The sequence below is a fragment of the Pan troglodytes genome, chromosome 6, assembly GCF_028858775.2.
Source record: "Pan troglodytes isolate AG18354 chromosome 6, NHGRI_mPanTro3-v2.0_pri, whole genome shotgun sequence".
Classification (NCBI taxonomy): Eukaryota; Metazoa; Chordata; class Mammalia; order Primates; family Hominidae; genus Pan; species Pan troglodytes.
The window spans coordinates 27,394,785-27,413,875 of record NC_072404.2 but is presented as its reverse complement, the minus strand read 5'-3'; the positions used below and the strand labels follow the sequence as shown (position 1 = coordinate 27,413,875).

Sequence of the window (19,091 nt, the reverse complement as noted above, 5' to 3'; positions counted from 1 at the left end):
TAATGTCATTCTATTTTAACTCAAGTTTAACTTGAAATACTTAAGATGTTATCCAAGTATTACTATATTTCCAAATCAAGGTAAATAGACTTTTGTTTCATATACTTTTTAAAAACAAAAATCATACATTCATAATATAGTAAAGGTATATGAATTATCCTTAAACATCTCAAGAAATTAGTTTCTATAAATTGGTTCTATGAAATCAGAAAGTAGAACGAATCCTCAGTTCACTATGTCATATATTTAGGTATGTGTGCTGAGTTTTACTAGCAAAATAAAGTCAACTATTCTCTGTACATATTTTAGGGAAACAGATCAGAATTTGGGTGCAGAGTATGCTTATCCAACTCAGTGAGGCTAACTTTCCCACTTCCTAGGCATGCGTTTGGACTGCCACGAGAGACTCCAGGTAATCACTAATAGTGAATGTATAATCTTCATCCCCTAAAAATTCAACTAGATGTTTAAGGCATTTTGTGTTTTGTCATGGAAATTACAAATAGATATTCTTATAAGCTTGCCCCTTACCCTAAAGCATACCCATGGTGGTAAATAGAAAAGAAAGCTTATTTTATGTCTCATATCTAGCAAGCTGCCAGACTTGGAGATCGTTTGTTTAAAATATATACAATGCATATACATACATATATACATGCACATCTAGTATTGATTAAATATATGCACATATTGTATAATTATATACACATACATAAATGGTAACAAAAATCCCATTGTTACATAACATGTAATGAAATTATGAGAATTGAGAAAATATATGAAATTTCCTTTGTTACATGATTTACCACGCATTAACGAAAGACCTGTTCAATAAAGATAATATTCATCCTGGACATTATTTAACTTAATATTTTTTATATTAATATGTTTTATGTTTTTTAAAATTACCATCAATTTAATTACCATATACAAGCTTATGGTCCCTTTGAAAGAAATGACAATAAATTAAAATCTACCAGTGCTCATCAAAAACGTGACATGTCTTTCATTCTGTGTATTCTGTTGATTCCCCAAATCTTAACTTACGTGATGAAATTTTAACTAAAACACTGGTGTATGTTATGAATATATTTAAGCCAGAAACTGTCTGGTAAAGACAAATGATTCAATTCAGTTGAGCTAACATTTACTAAGTGTCACCAAGTACCAGACACTAAACTAGAAACATAGAGCATAAAGATGCAATGAAACGGATGCTACTCTCAGTGGCTCATTATCTAGTGAGGGTGGCGTGGTAAAGAAACAATTACAATACAAATTAATAGAGTAATTAGTAGAATTTGAGAAACAAATCTCTACAATGAAGACCTGTAAGAAATTGTTTACAGTTACAGTCCTCACAACTCTGACATTTTCCCAAAAGTAAATTACAAATGACTGGAAATATCAGAAATATGCTTATAATAAAAAGGGCACTTATAAATCATCTTAAAAAATCAAATCCCTACCTTTGGGTCAAAATTGACACAGAGAAGACCATTTATGGCACTGAATTTAACCAAGGGTTGATTCAAATTGAATTCACAGATTTCATCCACATTACTTTTCCATTCATTATAGATACGACTTTCAAATTGATCAAGCAAAGTGGTCATTTCAACGTACTTTTGATAAACTAAAGCGTGATCAGGATTGCCCAAAAATCTGTAGGAATAAGGTTTTTCTACTGGTTTATACATATATTAGATAGATTTCAGCTTAATAATTGTACAGTAATACAATATATAAAATATAATGCACTATAAACAACCAGGAAGAGAAACAGTCAAGACCAAATTATGCGCCTATTAATTGCTTTTGCTTTAAAAGATAAAGTTATAAGATGAATGAAACTCAAGATTTTACTAAATGTCGATAGCAACAAGCTACTGGCTCCTAGGAAGAGAAGAAAAAGGTACAAAGACTGCATAATAAAAGCAGTGTTATTTATTGGAAAAAGGAAAAAACAATAACAAGAAACTCCAAACATGGTGGGTGGAAAGGACAAGGAAAAAGAAAAAAGGACCAGAAAACATGTAAGCATATGAAATTCTAAGAGTCCCATTAGAAATATTCCAAAACCATGGGAATGAATCCCTCTCCACAAACCCAACCAGTGAGAGAAGTGAACAGGGCAATGGCTTCCTAAGTGCTAATATGAACAGCTCACTCTCTTATATAAAATGTCACCAGTACCATTAGAATAACTTGCCATGACCTAAGCTTAACTACTTACAGATAACGGAGAGATGCAAAGTTTGACCAAAACATTTGAAGTCGTTGGAGAACCTGCTGGGCCCATTTCATATTTCCTGAGGTAAATGGCATGTTCTTGTTAAGAACTACATGACCACATTCAATCTGCAAGTTGATATTTTGGTGAAGAGGAAGAAAGGGAACATTTAGTCAGAATGGTTTCCAACCTTGTAAGCAATTTTTCATTTTGGTATTTTTACAGTAGTATAAAACATATGTGTTTAATCACTTGATTACTAGAAGAGTTACAGTCCTAAAGCAAGTTTACCATCTCCATGAGGAAACCAGTTAAATAAAAGCACAAAAATGTAGTGCCTATATCTAATCTTTAGATATAATCACATAGAGTTCTAGTTGATGGTCATTATCCACCTAAATGATATTGTAAATGTGTCCAACCTTATCCACCACTTACCTGTTTCATGTGTTCATTATACAATTGCTTACACACATCCAGCTCTGTATTAAACATATGCACTAGTGTGCTGTAATGTAGGCTGAAAATTTCCATGACAACTGGCTTCTCTAGAAAATTTCCAAATATGGTCAAAAGCTATAAAAATCAAAGTGAAGGCAACATTAAGCACTATGAGTTTTTAACAAACACTCAGCTCATAATGTTCCCCTTCAAACCTCTTACATGACTAAAGTTTAGAATCTTAAAAGCATCCTGTGATGCTTCAAAATGTAAAATGTATTTTTGCATCTCCCTAAAATTTCTGTACATCCAATAAACCAATTCTAGATGTAAAATAATTTCCCTTTCTCAGCAGAAAGGAACCACTGCCTGTCTGCAATTTCCGTTCACAGCTAATACTATTTCCTGTTGGGTTCCAGGTAACATTTTAGAAGATGCTTTGCAGATGTAAGAATAGAAACAAGATTCACGTACTTGTTATTGTTCTTCCCTCCTACATATGTAGTCTTTAGATATAAATATCCATATATCCATATTGAGGCCCTCTAGGTCACAGCATGAATAATTATACCAGATGTGCCAGTCACCATGACTGCATGCCTATGGCCGCTGGTACATCCACACGACCCAGCCACCCCCAACAGTGTCCTGGGGCTACCGTGGTGACTGTTACAAGGACAACCACTCCACAGGTGGATGACTCCTTTAACATGAATGTCCTGGCTCAAATCAATGCTTTGAGCTAGTAAGATTCTTTCTCACAGTCAGGGCCTGGCTGAATCCATGCTGGCTAAAATTATCAGTGAGCAGAAACTACCAGCAAGCAGAGGAAGTCAACTGATAGTGGGACAGGAGAAAGCAGACACACAGACTGAACAGGATCACATGACCAGCAAAGCAGGAGTCGAGTCTCACAAACTCCTCTTGCTCAGTCAATGGAGCCCCCTAGATTTCAAACTTACCTTCACTGCCGGTGTTCACAAGGCTTAGTTATCCAGTGAGTCTGATTTTGGATTCCCATTAGTCTCTTGTCTTGTTTACTACCCAATGTGGATTCTTCTGTGTGCTAGCATAAAATAGCTCTTTCCTTGCAAGCAAAATGATGTAACTAAAACATTTATTTGTATATAACTAATGTTTCTATAGTGCTATGTCCCAGGAACTATATGTTAAGGGCCTTAAAAGTGCTGTTATTATTACACACTCCAGGTGAGGAAACTGAGTTATAAGGAGGGAATGATTTTCCCAAATTCGTAACAGCTAGTGGCGGAGCCGGGATTTGAAACCAGGCAGTCTAGCATTCGGGTTTGTGCTTCAGTGTGTAGCTTCTCATCAGCTAATACGCCATTGAAAGTTATGTCATTTTGTTATCTGATCATTCTGTGTGGGCTTTATAATATGTTAGTTATTAAGCCTGTCATATAGGTATTTTCTCTGAAAGAAGACATCTCAAAATAACTAAGTATATTTACAGTGGTAGATAAACTGTATCCAAGGTCACGCCTTGTTTAGCAATATGGCAAAGGAGGGGGCTTTGTTCTTTTTCTTAAGGAAATAATAGGTATTCCCTAAAACTTGTTTCACTTAAAAAACAGCTTCATAATAAAAATTTGCAAATATTTCCATAAACTACATTCACTGAAAATAAAATTACAATGAAAAAATTATAGAAACTAAAATGTAACTATAACTATACCTTAGGGATCAATTTAGACAAACACATTCTGACTTTTTCTGGTAACATCAATTATAACTACAGTAGAAACTGCTAAATATTTTTAAATCTACTACTCAGGGCTACCTAGCAAAATGTAAATGATTAACTTTCTTCCCACAGCCATTGTTTTGTTGAGTTTGGGTTTCAAATAAAAATTCTAAAGTAAACATTGCCTTATGTATTTAACAAAAAAGTATATTCCAACAAGAAATGATAAGTGTATTTATTTCACAACATTATTTTTTAAACACTTATCATATTGACCACAATGGAAAGAATACCAGAAGCTTCCTAGCTACATCACATCTTGCCCACCAGCTTAGCGGTCCTTAACTCCAAGTTTTCAAGAGAAAATACATAGAGAAAATACTCTGAGGTGAGGTTGTAAAGCCAAAAAGTAGTAGGAAAAGTCTCAATGTTTTAGGCAGTATACATTATTGTAATTGTTTGTCATGCAAAATGTATAAAAATCACCCTCCAGGAGGAGAGTAAAGGTCATTTCAAGCTCTTGCTTCTTTGTTCACAGTAAAACTAAAAGCTATTTTATGAAGAGGAGAGATGTTTTCTTTCACATTGACTTCAAGACTAAAGAGTAATTCCCACCACATGCTTCTCTTTCTAAATATCACATCTGAGATCTGCAAGGTTTGCCTTAATTTTGCTCCACTTCTCTTTCATTGCATAATACAGTTTTTCATAACACCATTGCCATTGTTTGGTGTAGTACATATTTATATTTTTCCTAGGTGCGCCTCTTTCAAAGATTTTAAAAAATCCGTGGCCACCTAAACCATATACACTTCACATTTTAATACTTTTCAAAGCTGAAGTCCTTTCTAGACAATTTTTTTTACACACTTTGGTTTACCTTCATGTAAATTTTAGAGAGCCATTCAGTAGTATTTGGTTTTGGTTTTTGGTGAGCACCAGCACTTCAGATTTTAAAGTACTATACTTTTATACTAGAGTAGAATAGCGCTCAGTTCCGGTGCCCTTCCTGGCCATGTCTTTGACAATAGCAGGTACTGGAATAGTCGTCTTCAGAGAACCATCTATAAATATTTTTTCCCAGGGACCAACAGTAAATGGTCAGAGCTCATCATTCTATCCCTATGGATGCAATATTTTTCTAAGTACACAGCCTTGTAATTTTTTCCTCTGCCATTACACTTGCAGCAGTTTACCCTCATCAGCATGTTATTTCATTACTTGAACTACCAGTCAGTCCACCTAGCCTCAAGTACTTATTAAACGCCACTTTGTACAAGTCACCATGGAAGGCAATCTACACAGAAGCTGTAAGATGATGCCACACCCCCGCCAAGCTTATGACAGTAGGATCTCATCTTATATGTTCAGTAAACAGGTCAAATATGTGAAAAGTTAAAGAAAAAAACCTTTTACCTAAGAGATTAAATTGTTTAGAAAAAACATTAACTGACAGGTACTATAACAGAATTCATACTAATGGTTGTGAAAAAGAGAGACTTGAATTGAAAATGGCAGGAGCCTCTGTAATTGAGATTTCACTCTACATTTTTTTTAGTTATTTGTAAAAGCATGGAAGAAAACTAGTTCCAGTAGCAAAGAATATGATAGACTATCACACATTTTAAAAAGTAATACTTGAATTCTGTCATAAAGGCAAGAAAAAATTTTATGACTCTTGGTTAAGTGAAGATTACAGTAGAGGATTAAAATATAATGTCATTTTTGTCAAAGAGAAACATGTATGCATATCTAGACAAAGAAAAAATAGTGGCAGTATTAAATATAATAGTAATTATACCTAAGAGATGAGATTACAGGTCATTTTATAACAGGCTGTACATTTCGGCTGACGGCTGGCACCTGAGTTTCATTGAAGAGTTCTTATAAAACAAAGAACTATTTGATCCTCATGACTTCTTTCTTTTTTTTAATACTTTAAGTTCTGGGATACACGTGCACAACGTGCAGGTTTATTACATAGGTATACATGTGCCATGGTGGTTTGCTGCACCTATCAACCCATCATCTACATTGGGTATTTCTCCTAATGCTACCTCTCCCCTAGCCCCCCACTCCCCGACATCCCCTGGTGTGTGATGTTCCCCTCACTGTGTCCATGTGTTCTCACTGTTTAACTCCCACTTATGAGTGAGAACATGCAGTGTTTGGTTTTCTGTTCCTGTGTTAGTTTGCTGAGAATGTTGGTTTCCAGCTTCATCCATGTCCCTGCAAAGGACATGAACTCATTCTTCTTTATGGCTGCATAGTATTCCATGGTGTATATGTGCCACATTTTCTTTATCCAGTCTATCATTGATGGGCATTTGGGTTGGTTCCAAGTCTTTGCTATTGTGAACAGTGCTGCAATAAACATATGTGTGCATGTGTCTTTATAGAAGAATGACTTATAATCCTTTGGGTATATACCCAGTAATGGTATTGCCAGGTCAAATGGTATTTCTGGTTCTAGATCCTTGAGGAATCACCACACTGTCTTCCACAATGGTTGAACTAATTTGCACTCCCACCAACAGTGTAAAAGCATTCCTATTTCTCCACATTCCCTCTAGCATCTGTTGTTTCCTGACTTTTTAATGATCGCCATTCTAACTGGCATGAGGTGGTATGTCATTACGGTTTTGATTTGCATTTCTCTAATGACCAGTGATGATGAGCTTTTTCTCATGTTTCTTGGCCACATAAATGTCTCTTTTTGAGAAGTGTCTGTTCATATCTTTCGCCCACTTTTTGATGGGGTTGTTTTTTTCTTGTAAATTTGTTTAAGTTCCTTGTAGATTCTGGATATTAGACCTTTGTCAGATGGATAGATTGCAAAAATATTCTCCCATTCTGTAGGTTGCCTGTTCACTCTGATGACAGTTTCTTTTGCTGTGGAGACGCATTTTAGTTTAATTAGATCCCATTTGTCAATTTTGGCTTTTGTTGCAATTCCTTTTGGTGTTTTAGTCATGAAGTCTTTGCCCATGCCTATGTCCAGAATGGTATTGCCTGGGATTTCTTCTAGGGGTATTATGGTTTTAGGTCTTACATGTAAGTCTTTAATCCATCTTAATTTTTCTATAAGGTGTAAGGAAGAGGTCCAGTTTCAGTTTTCTGCATATGGCAAGCCAGTTTTCCCAATACCATTTATTAAATAGGGAATCCTTTCCCCATTGCTTGTTTTTGTCAGGTTTGTCAAAGATCACATGGTTGTAAATGTGTGGCATTATTTCTGAGGCCTCTGTTCTGTTCCATTGGTCTACATATCTGTTTTGGTACCAGTACTATACTGTTTTGGTTACTGTAGCCTTGTAGTGTAGTTTCAAGTCAGGTAGCATGATGCCTCCAGCTTTGTTCTTTTTGCTTAGGATTGTCTTGGCTATACATGCTCTTTTTCAGTTCCATATGAAATTTAAAGTAGTTTTTCTAATTCTGTGAAGAAAGTCAGTGGTAGCTTGATGGGGATAGCATTTAATCTATAAATTACTTTGAGCAGTATGGCCATTTTCATGATATTGATTCTTCCTATCCAGATCCTCATGAATTCTTTATGTTAAAATGCTTGACTGGGGCCAGAGAACGCTGGTGTCTTCTCCACTGACTAGCCAATTCATTAGAAGGTCAAAATCAAAAAAATCTCTTAAAAATCTGTGTCTGCTATATTGTTTGGCACTGCCATTCTCAATTAATTATACCCATGATTTCTTAGCTCTTTTTCTTCTGATATTGAACCCTCCATCCCTTTTTTGGGACGTTATCTAATTATTAATTTATACTTGATTTGTGATTTTTTTCTTTGTCAAGCAAGTTTTACATGGTGTTCCTATTCCTCATATTATAAGCTTTTCATCTGGGGACACTATTGAGATGCTTTTCTTTTATATAACTCTTAACTGTATTTCATCAATTCTGTGACAAGCATACTTTTATGTTTCAAAATCTCTGTGACTGAAATACATTATGCAGTCAATGAAATCATAATTATTTGGCAGCATTTTTTATTGTTACACAAAATAGTGGTGTGTCTGATAATCAATGATGTCTTATGCCTGGGTAAATACAGTATATAAATTGCTATTTGTTTCAGTCAGAATAATAAAATAGGCAGATGAATCTAACAATCTAAACAATGGTAAATAAAAGAAATTCCTGAATTAAGGTATTTTTCACTTTTCACTGTGACTTAATTTTGAATCAATATTTCATTGGCCAGGCCAAATTTGCTGTGAAGATAATGAGAGCTAAAACACTGTGAATGCAAGAAAAGAACAGTAACTAAATGTCCTAAAATAATCTTATCCAAAGTGTCATTATTCATTAGTACACTATTCAAAGTTTATTATTCAGTGAGCTGAATTTGAAGGGAATATGACTAGTTAACCTAGTTAATACTCTACATGAATGAGAATTCACCCCTTTCATCTAACAGCCTATATTATTCATTAGTAAAACGTTTTTTATGATAGCTTCTTCAGAACTAACCTTAAATGCAGCTTCTAAGCCATTGCAGTTAAGGAAAGCTTCACAAATAATTGTCCCAAGCCTTCTGTCAAATTCCAGAGTTTTGGACTTAAATGCCACATAATCACTTTCAAACTCCTGTAAAATTCAAAGTGAAATATTAGTGTATTGGAAATAATCCAACAGCGAAAATAGCAATCACACAAGCGTGACCTTACTTTAGCTCTCTCTCGCTCACTCTCTGTCTCTGAGTAAATTTATTTTTCACAGCAGCATTCCAGGGAAGTTGAAGAGAGAGCTATATCTGACTGACTGTCCAAGTGCCACCTTACAGAATCACTGAAAGCTTAGCACTGTTCCCCTATGCTTTCCCGATTCTTTTCAGTGGCCCAGGCCTCAACAGCAGTGCTTTGGCTCACATGCTCACATAGAAGCCTCAGTCTCTCCTCCTACTCCCAATTCATTTTGATTATAAATGAAAAAGTGAAGTTTTTCAGAAAAGAAAAAAGAACCTATCCTCATTATAACTTTAGTCCATCTATAAGTTTAAATAGGAAGGGTTTTTGTTTGTTTTTTCATGGAGTTGTAAATCTACATGGAAACACTATTTCTTCAGGTGAGAACTGAAATCCACAGGTAAGAAAATATCATTAGTGATACAGAAGAAACAAATACTCTTACATTTTCCCAGTTTCTTACTAGCATGCGTTTAGCATCCCTCAGTTTCCTCCTGATACATAACTATCCACTCCCATAGTTAGAATGAAACAGTGAAAGAATAACTATCATCTTCATAGCATCAGAGTTGAGTCTCCAGTAAAGAAGTCCCAGGATTTCAGAAACATTTTGGTGCTTTATAGTCAAAAGGCCTCTGAAGCACACACCACAGATTTCTCACAATGAAGGCCTTTGCCACCTCTGTAAACTGAGCCTCAATCTATTAACAATAATAACAACGGTAATAGAATTAATGACCGTTAGCACGTGAGTAATTCTGTTCTAAATATTTCACGTGATTAACTCACCTCTTACAACATCTCATGTAGGTTATAATTTTTTCTGCATTATAGGTGACAAAACAAACTCAGAGAAGTTAAATGATTCACCTAAAATCACACCACTGGTAAATGTCAGGGCTGGAATTTAAAGCCAGGCAACCTGGCTCCTGATCCCAGAGGCTATGTTTCTTTGAAGGAATATACCTGCTGGAGTCTGAATGTTTTATGTCCTTGCAAAATTTTATTGTGAAATCCTAACCCTCAATACGATAGTATCAAGAAGTGGTGCTTTCAGGGGTGACTAGGTAATAAGTGTGGGACCTTCATGAATGGGATCAGTGCCCATATAAAAGAGGCCTGAGAGAGACTCCTCCATCCTTCCACCAAGTAAGGACATGGCTAGAAAGTGCCATCTGTGAACTGGGATGTAGCCCTCCCCAGACACTGAACCTGCGGGAGCCTTGCTCTTGGACTTCTCAGCCTCTGAAACCCTGAAAAATAAATTTCTGTTGTTTATAAGCTACCCAGTTTATCGTGTTTTGTTATAGCAACCTAAACAGAGGGCACCTTATGCTGAATTTCACACAAGCTGAAAAGCAGTGTAACAGCAAAGTTCTAGGACACTATGTGTCATACACCACAATGTTATATTTAGCATCAAGAGGAAGTTTCCACTTCTGAATTAGAGCCAAGCAATCTCTTTATTCAAGGCTCGTTGGCTAATAAAGTAAACACAACTTCCCAACAAGTTTTAACACGCCTAACATCCCTCTTCTTAGTATGGTAATAGAGAACATACGGCTTAAGGTCACAAAACATTAACTGAACATTTAGAAATAAACATCTCAGGGAGAGAAAAATATGCTAGTCTCCCTCCCTGATATCTCTCTGTCACCTCCCTCCCTTCTCACTCACTCATTCCTGAAAACAAATTTAGAACTGCACGTGGGACCTCTCCCTTGGAAAGTCCCACAAAAAATTCATACCTAATTTGTTCAAGTACAAATCTGAACTTGTTATCTTCTCTACAAAGCTGCTCTTCTTTTTATACACCCTAATAGAAACTTGGGCAACCTCCTTGACTTCTCTGTCAAGTGCTCTTCTAACTACCTCTGGAGTCTCTCTACTATCCTCCATCTCCAGGATGCCCTTGGTCCAGGTCACCATTATTGCTCATCTGGGTATCTGTTAATCACTTTCTAACTACTCTTCGCCTCTAGTCCTATCTCTGATTCATCCTCCAATGGCAGACTAAATAATCTTTTTTAAAATAGAAATCTTATCATGTCACTTTCTTATTTAGAATCCTTTAACTCACAATCTTAATTCAGAATTGTCAGTTTCTTAGGATAACGTCCAAAGGTCTTAGCATAATCTATTGCATAAGACCCTATGTGGTCTGGATGCCACTTACTGCTCCTAACTATTCTGCCATCTCTCCCAATTTCACACTCTCGGATCCAGCCACAGAGCCTTATCACATTGTCTCTCTCCTTCACCCACTTCTCACCTGCTTCATTTCTATTTATGTTACAGGTCTCAGTTTACATTTCACCTCCTCTGGAAAGGGGCCCTATGTAAATGTTCTCAGAGCACTCTGTACTCTTCATACCCCAGCACCGGGCACCCATATGATAACTGCCTATCTACATTCTCCCTTGGATTTTAATCTCTTGAGTGTAACTGCCAGGTTTATTTTTCTTTCACAATTACAGTACCAACATTTAATGGAGTTCCCAGGACATAGCTGTTTCTCAATAAATACATATTACAGAATAAATGATGTGCTAGTATTGTTCAGAAATCATTATAAAAATGTTGCTGTATTCTGAAAACTGCATAATTGCCTTTATTAGCATCATGAGAAGCTATTGAAGGGTTGTAATTAGAGAAAAGCCATGGTTTGACTTAGTATCTAAAAGGCACTCAGGCTGCCGTGTGGAGAACAAACTAAGAAAGCCAAGATGGGGAAGAGGGAGCAGTTTGGAGGCAAGTGCAATAAGCCAAGTGCTTATTGGAAATACTTTCAAGGCATAGCTGAAAGAACTGGATGGTTGTTGTGAGAAAATGAGCAAGATTACAGATGACTCAAAGGTTTCTCACTAAGTAGCCCATTTAATGAGTTGGAGAGACAGGCAAGAGTAGGTTTGGGGAGGGATAGGCAGGGGTTTAGATCTGAATGTGATTTTGAGATGTGTATGAAATATCTCAGTGGAGACGTTGGGTAGGCAGTTGTGTTTGGCACATGTTTCTGTGGGTACACAGAAGCCAAGAGTTGAGCCTTGAGAACCTCCACCTAGATTTCAGAGAATGTATGGAAACACCTGGATGTCTAGGCAGAAGTCAGCTGCAGGAGCACAGCTCTCGTGGAGAACCTCTGCTAGGGCAGTGTGGGGTTGGAGCCCCCACACAGAGTCCCCACTGGGGTACTGCCTAGTGGAGCTGTGAGAAGAGGGTCACTGTCCTCCAGACCCCAGAATGGGAGATCCACTGACAGCTGGTAGATCCATACACCTGAAAAAGCTGCAGGCACTCAACATCAGCCGGTGAAAGCAGTTGTGGGGGCTGTACCCTGCAGAGCCACAGGGGTGGAGCTGCCTAAGGCCTTGGAAGCCCACCTCTTACATCAGCGTGTCCTAGATGTGAGACATAGAGTCAAAGGAGATAATTTTGGAGCTTTAAGATGTAATGACTGCCTTGGTGGGTTTCAGACTTGCACGGGGCCTGTAGCCCCTCTGTTTTGGCCAATTTCTCCCATTTGGAAGGGGAACATTTACCCAATACCTGTACCTTCATTGTATCTTGGATAACTAACTTGTTTTTGATTTTACAGGGGATCATGGAGGGTGAATTTCCTCTTTGTTGTTCTCATGACAGTGAGTTTTCATGAGATCTGATGGTTTAAAAGTATGTGGCACTTCCCCCTTTGCTCTCTCTCTGAACACTATGTGAAGAAGGTCCTTGCTTCCCCTTCATCTTCCATCATGACTGTAAGTTTCCTGAGGCCTCCCAGTTATGCTTTCTGTTAAGTCTGTGGAACTGTGAGTCAATTAAACCTCTTTTCTTCATAAATTATCCAGTCTCAGGTAGTTCTTTGTAGCAATGTGAAAATGGACTAATACACTACTTTAAAATCTTTTTCAAGTAATTCCAAAATCTCTATTATCTTGGTATTGGCATCTACTGATTGTCTTTTTTTCACTCAGTTGAGATCTTCCTGGTTCTCGGTATACTAACTGATATTCTACTGAAATTTCATATTGTTATAAGACTCTGACTCTTATTTAAACCTTTTGTTTTTGCTGACTTTCTCTGATGCTGCTCCAGCCTCATTACAATAGAGACAGAAGTCCAGGTTCTCCACTCGGCATCTATTCACCCCCCAAGGGTGGGCGGGGCTCCTTGTTACCGCTGGGTTGGGACTTCCAGTTCCCCATGTGGGCTCTACTGCTGCCACAAGTGCAGGTGGCCTTGTTACCACTTGGCCTCAGGGTGATAGTCTGGACTCTCCATCAGGTTTGCTCCAACATCAGGCTGGGTGAAGAAGGAAATCCAGGATTCCCACATGGTCTCTGGATACCACAGAGAATGAAGTTCATTCCTGGCCAGCAGGGATGAAAATCATGGCTCCCTATGTGGTCATCTCTGACATCACCCCAGCAAGGGTGGGAGTTGGAGCATTTTCAGACAGACAGGGTGTAAGTCTAGGCTCCCCACTCAGCTTTTCCTGGCAAGGGGAGGGGTGGGGCACAGTTTCTTCCGTGGTGTTTGGCTAGAGTGGAGAGTTGATGGCTTACAAATCTTCTTTTGTGTTAAGCTCTCTCCTTCTTGAGCCTTTGGCTAGGGAGAGATCAGGCTTTTACTGGGCTTCTTTATGGTCTGTGCCCACTGGCATTTCCTGGTTGCCAGTGTTTTCAGCTCCAAGTCTGGATTACTTCAGGCAACAGGAAAATCCAGGGAACTCATCATCACGTTGTTGTTTCTTGAGTCCCAATATCCTTAGCCACTCTGCCTTTTTCTTTTCACCTTTCAGAGTCTTCTTATGTCTGTTTTATATATAATGGCCAGTGTTTTCTTGTTTTGTTTTGTTTTTCTCAGATACTGTTATTTTATTTCAGAAATAAGTAGTAACACACATAGACACATTTCTCTTCCTGCCTGCCCAGAAAACCACTACCCCAAAGTAAGTTTCAATCTTTCCCATGTATGTTTTCACACTTTTGTTATAAACATCATAATATATGTACATAAGTGTGCACTGAACACTTTGTTTTTACATTTCCTTGAAATACACTTAAGAATTCTGTCTTTCTTAATTGCTTACAGCACAAAGACCAGGTCTTCACGAGTAAGCTGAAATATAGCATTGACACTGATATTAGGCTAATTTATGCCCACAAAATGCTTTGGCCTAAAATATTCTGAGAAGCAAGGAGAACATCTGTCTTACTTCAAAAGAGCTGTTTATAAGCATAATCTCCCACTTACTTGCTTGATAGGGTCTTGGCTTAAGCCCTAGAAAGGATCAAACATATTATCCATACCCTCTATCAGAGTTTACATCTTTCAAGAGAGTCTTGAGTCAGTATTAAGATCTTCTGGGATCTCAGATCTTGGCTTCCTTTTATCTCCTCTCCCCTACAACCCCAAGAACAGTCCCTTAAACCAACTTGGTGCTTCCTTTCTGGGCTTCCTGCAATAGACATTTTCAAGGGCTGTTTGTGGCCGCCGTGCTTGCTGAGGCCTTTCAGGCAGGCAAGGAAGACACATCCTTGGAATATGTATCAATCCTGTACAAGACGAATCGCTGTCCTTCTTGGGTAATTAACTTCCTGCCAAGCAGCTGTTTGGTCTCCTCAAGGGATAATACCATGGTGGAGCTTCAGAGTCAATCTCCATCGCTGGCAGGTAGGATACTCAGCAGCAACAAGATCTAGAGGAGTCTCGGTGACAGGTGAGCCATGCTACTGTATAATGGCCAGTGTTTTAGTCGCACTTACTGGGAGCAGTAGGGAAAAGTACATCTCCCTCTTTCCAGAAGCAGAAGTTTCTCATTAAAATTTTAAACAACGATATCTACTAAATGACATTTTAAAATAAATAAGATAAACTTTAGTATATAAATCTGATGGAATGCGCAGTTGTTTTAAGATGAGCAATGCTATTGTAGTGACACAGAATGACTGCCAAAATATAGTAAGGGATAAAAGCAAGGTATAAATGCTACTAATGCAAAAGCAGAAAACAAAGGAATAAATATATGTACATGCCAGTGCATGCACCAAATATCTCTGGAACATCATATAAGAAATTTTTAATAGAGATGCCTTTGGGGAGGAAAAATGGAAGACTAGGGAAAAGGCCATAGGGTGAGAAGAAAGGGACTAACTTTTTACAAATGTTACCTTTCCAAAAGAATTACTAAGGAAGGTTGCCAAATAACTCGTTTAATCTTGAATAATAGGCAGGCAAAACATGAAAATGCTGTGTATGACTAATAAAGATGAAATCTGTTATTGAGAAAACACTACATAAATAGCAAAAGAATAGTTCAGTGAGTGACAGCAGAACAATAGACTCGTTCTAGGAATTAGAATACAACCCAGTACAGATGAACTAAATAACTACTTTTAAAATGTATTTTAGATTCTGATATCATGATGAACAAGGCACCTGAATAAAGCTTCCCACTGAAAATCAGCAGAAAAACAGACACAGCAACCTGGATCACTCCATCTCAGGCCACAGGTCCTCAGGTGAGTTCCCACAGATGAACTTATTCCTTTCATTTCAATAAGGATGCAACAAGCAAGATAAATACTAACAGAGTGGTGCAGTGAAAAGAATGCAGGGGCTGGGCATGGTGGCTCATGCCTGTAATCCCAGCACTTTTGGAGGCCGAGGCAGGTGGATCACTTGAGGCCAGGAGTTTAAGACCAGCCTGGCCAACATGGTGGAAAACCCCATCTCTATTAAAAATACAAAAGTTAGTTGGGCATGGTGGCACACTCCTGTAATCCCAGCTACTCAGAAGGCTGAGGCAGGAGAATCACTTGAACCTGGGAGGCAGAGGTTGCAGTGAGCTGAGATCATGCCACAGCACTCCAACTTGGGTGACAGAGTCAAACAGTCTCAAAAAAAAAAAAAAAAAATGCCCAGTGCAGTGGCTCACGCCTGTAATCTCCTCAGCACTTTGGGAGGCCAAGGCGGGTGGATCATCTGAGGTCGGGAGTTTGAGACCAACCCGGCCAACATGGTGAAACCCCGTCTCTACTAAAAGTACAAAAAAATTACCTGGGCGTGGTGGTGTGTGCCTGTAATCCCAGCTACTCAGGAGGCTGAGGCAGAAGAATCACTTGAAGCCGGGAGGCAGAGGTTGCAGTGAGCTAAGATCGCACCATTGCACTCCAGCCTGGGCGACAGAGTGAGACTCTGTCTTAAAAAAAAAAAAAAAAAAAAAAGGAAGGAAGGAAGGAAGGGAGGGAGGGAGGGAAAACAAAAGTATGCAGGGCTTGTGGTTGAGAGTTCTGGATTCAAACTTCCATTCCACCAAATGGAAACTATAATCTCAGGTAATTTAGTGAAACTGTCATTTGCCTGGGGGACCACTCTCTGGGTTATAGTGAAAATTAAGCAGGTATGTAATGTGGGAAATCTCTGGCACAATGCCTGGCACCCGGTACTTCGTCTGTAAATATTAACCAGCTCTCATTAACAGAGACTAAGTGGAGCCAAGGGGTTACCCTCAACAAGAATAGCTACCATCTTTGCTTAGGTATCTGAGGGATTTCATCAAGAAACACCATAGAAAGACAGCAAAATTACTGAGTCTAATATTGCTGGACTGTTCAACATTAATAATGAAGAAAGCAAGTCTCTTCCCATAACTGTCTAGATTTCAAACAGTCCCCTAAGAAGATGTCAAAGAAAACACCTAAAGTAACATTCAATAATTGAGAAACCCAAAACCATTTTTATGGGCACACCTGATAAAATCCCCACATTCTGTAAATGGACCACAGCAGCAAACCTTTCGGTACACCAATAAAGGCTCAAAGCCTGATTAGTAGGCTTGAGATTGATGAGAAGAGAAATAAACAACAGCATTTCAAAAAGCAAATTACCAGTGATCATTTCTTTAATTTACTGGATCATATTTAAACCATGTATATACCAAAGGGCAGAATGGCTGACCCTGACACGCTTCCCTGTTATATAAGCACTAGTTTGTAGTCAGAGGGGATGGGGCAGGAGCAGGAACATGGGGGTGAATGTAATGGGAGGGGAAGGGCAGAGGTTGGGCATGTATTCATATGTACATACAAATATATGCATACACTAGGTTGGAAGTCATTTGTTAAAATAATGTCTCAAAAACTACCAACTGATTTCATCATGAAGTCAAAGTACAAGGAACTCAGCTAAAAAGCACCAAAATGAACAGCTTATTAAGCAAAAATATATGATAAATGCAATATTTTAAAGGAATAATGATAGGCAAAACACATTTTTTTAAAAAGTAATGGTCATTTTCAACATAAGTATGCTGATTAAGTTAACTTTTAGTTAATTCATGTTTTAATTTTAGGGAATGACCAAAGTCAAGGAGCTTCTAGATTCTAAGGCAAGAATCAGACAGGAGGATGAAGGGAACTCCAGGGGAAGGTTATGATGTCTCCAACCAGACCGAAGATCAGAGGTAAACCCTGCCCACCTTATCTGCAAAACAGAATGGGCTTCCAAAATACAAATACCAAGCAGATATATACCTCAAGAGTAAATGAATTTTCTATTCCTACATGTTTGTGACTATGCAGGCTTTAGGCAGAGACAGGAGTAAAATCAGGACCTTTGGCATGGCCAAGGTAGTGACGTCAATTAAACCTGGACACATTCTCTAATTCTGGCACTCTGAAAACTTGCCAGTTTTTGTAATTGTAACAAAATCAAGACTCTCTTGCAATCCAAATGTCCCCAAGGATCTCGTGCAGGCTCAGTCTCACACTCCTCCTCCACTAGCTCGTTCAGCGGCGCTAACCTAGAGGCTCTCTTAAGAATCCCATTCTGTACATATTTATTGAATGCCTTCCAAGTGCCAGGCATCTTACAAGGCTTTGGGGATGAGCTCACTCAAATTATTCACCACCATGATCCTACGTTCCTCATACTTTTTCACAAAGTGTAGCGCCCTGGTTTAGCAAAAAGTCACCTATTACAGCAGTGTCCTTCTACCATTAACTCCGCTTTCCGAAACTGACTATAATTCAGAGGGCTTAAGTTTGCTAACTACATCCTTATAAAGCTAACATACTGCACTCGTACATTTCAAAGAATCAATTGTTTGGCCAAATATAAACAATAGTGAATAAACTCACATTACATATACAATAATAAGAACAAGAGCTAAATCTTCATTCTTTTGGACCTGGGCTTCGCTGTTCTTGGCAAACTACTAAAATGAAGCTATTTTTATCCTAGAACTGCAGGGATGCTCACAGGTAGCTCCCTGGCTACTAACATGCTGGAACTGACAGAGCACAGAAGCAGCTTAAATCAGAAAGGTTCCCCCTTTCCTGTGGTTGGAAATATGAAATTATAATCAGCTCTCAAGAATAACAAAAATTATAAGAAACAACCAACATGTAAATGATACACTTAATGACTGGGGTGAAAGCAAGTGTTCAGGTGAATCAAAAAACAAGTGATTCAAGTGATTCAAGAAAATGCTAAAATAAAGCACGAGTTACATGGACATCAGATCAAAATGAATTCGTGTGTTAAGTTTCTGTTTAGCATACACAAACAAGATACAAATCCAGACTGAGGTCTGCAGTTTTATCAGCCGTCATTCTGAACTGAAAATGCAAAAGCTTAAGTTCTGATCCCTGATCTACTAACTAAGTAGCTACAAGACTTCAGGCAAGTCATGTAACCTCTTTTGGTCCTAGAGATATTGGAATGGATGGTCCCTATTATCACTGTGACCTATCTTCCTTTTCAGCTATAAAATTATAGGATCCCATGAAATGAAAATGCAAAGGTACAACATTACCATGTTATTGCAATCAGATGGGTCATAAGTGCTCTGTTTAAAAAGTTTATAGAGTTCCATAAGTTCTTCACTCATCTTGTGGACTTGTCCATTTAAAATTGCTCCTTTGGTACCACCAAATTCCAGTCTTTCCAGCTTTTCAAATTCCAAAGTGGTGGCAAATATATCCTTTGTAAAAAACACAGTAAAGACCTTTCC

The 19,091-nt window shown here is 38.1% G+C and overlaps 1 protein-coding gene across 1 annotated transcript in view; it reads right to left on the bottom strand.

Annotated features, from left to right (window-relative positions):
• DNAH11 (dynein axonemal heavy chain 11) overlaps positions 1–19,091 on the bottom strand; it is a 363,428-nt gene that overhangs the window by 315,572 nt on the left and 28,765 nt on the right. The window contains exons 8-12 of the mRNA XM_063815260.1: positions 18,894–19,061; positions 8,865–8,981; positions 2,672–2,809; positions 2,237–2,361; positions 1,470–1,665 (exon numbers count right to left, since the gene is read on the bottom strand). Coding sequence (XP_063671330.1) covers positions 1,470–1,665; positions 2,237–2,361; positions 2,672–2,809; positions 8,865–8,981; positions 18,894–19,061 — 744 coding nt within the window. The remainder of the gene's footprint in view (positions 1–1,469; positions 1,666–2,236; positions 2,362–2,671; positions 2,810–8,864; positions 8,982–18,893; positions 19,062–19,091) is intronic.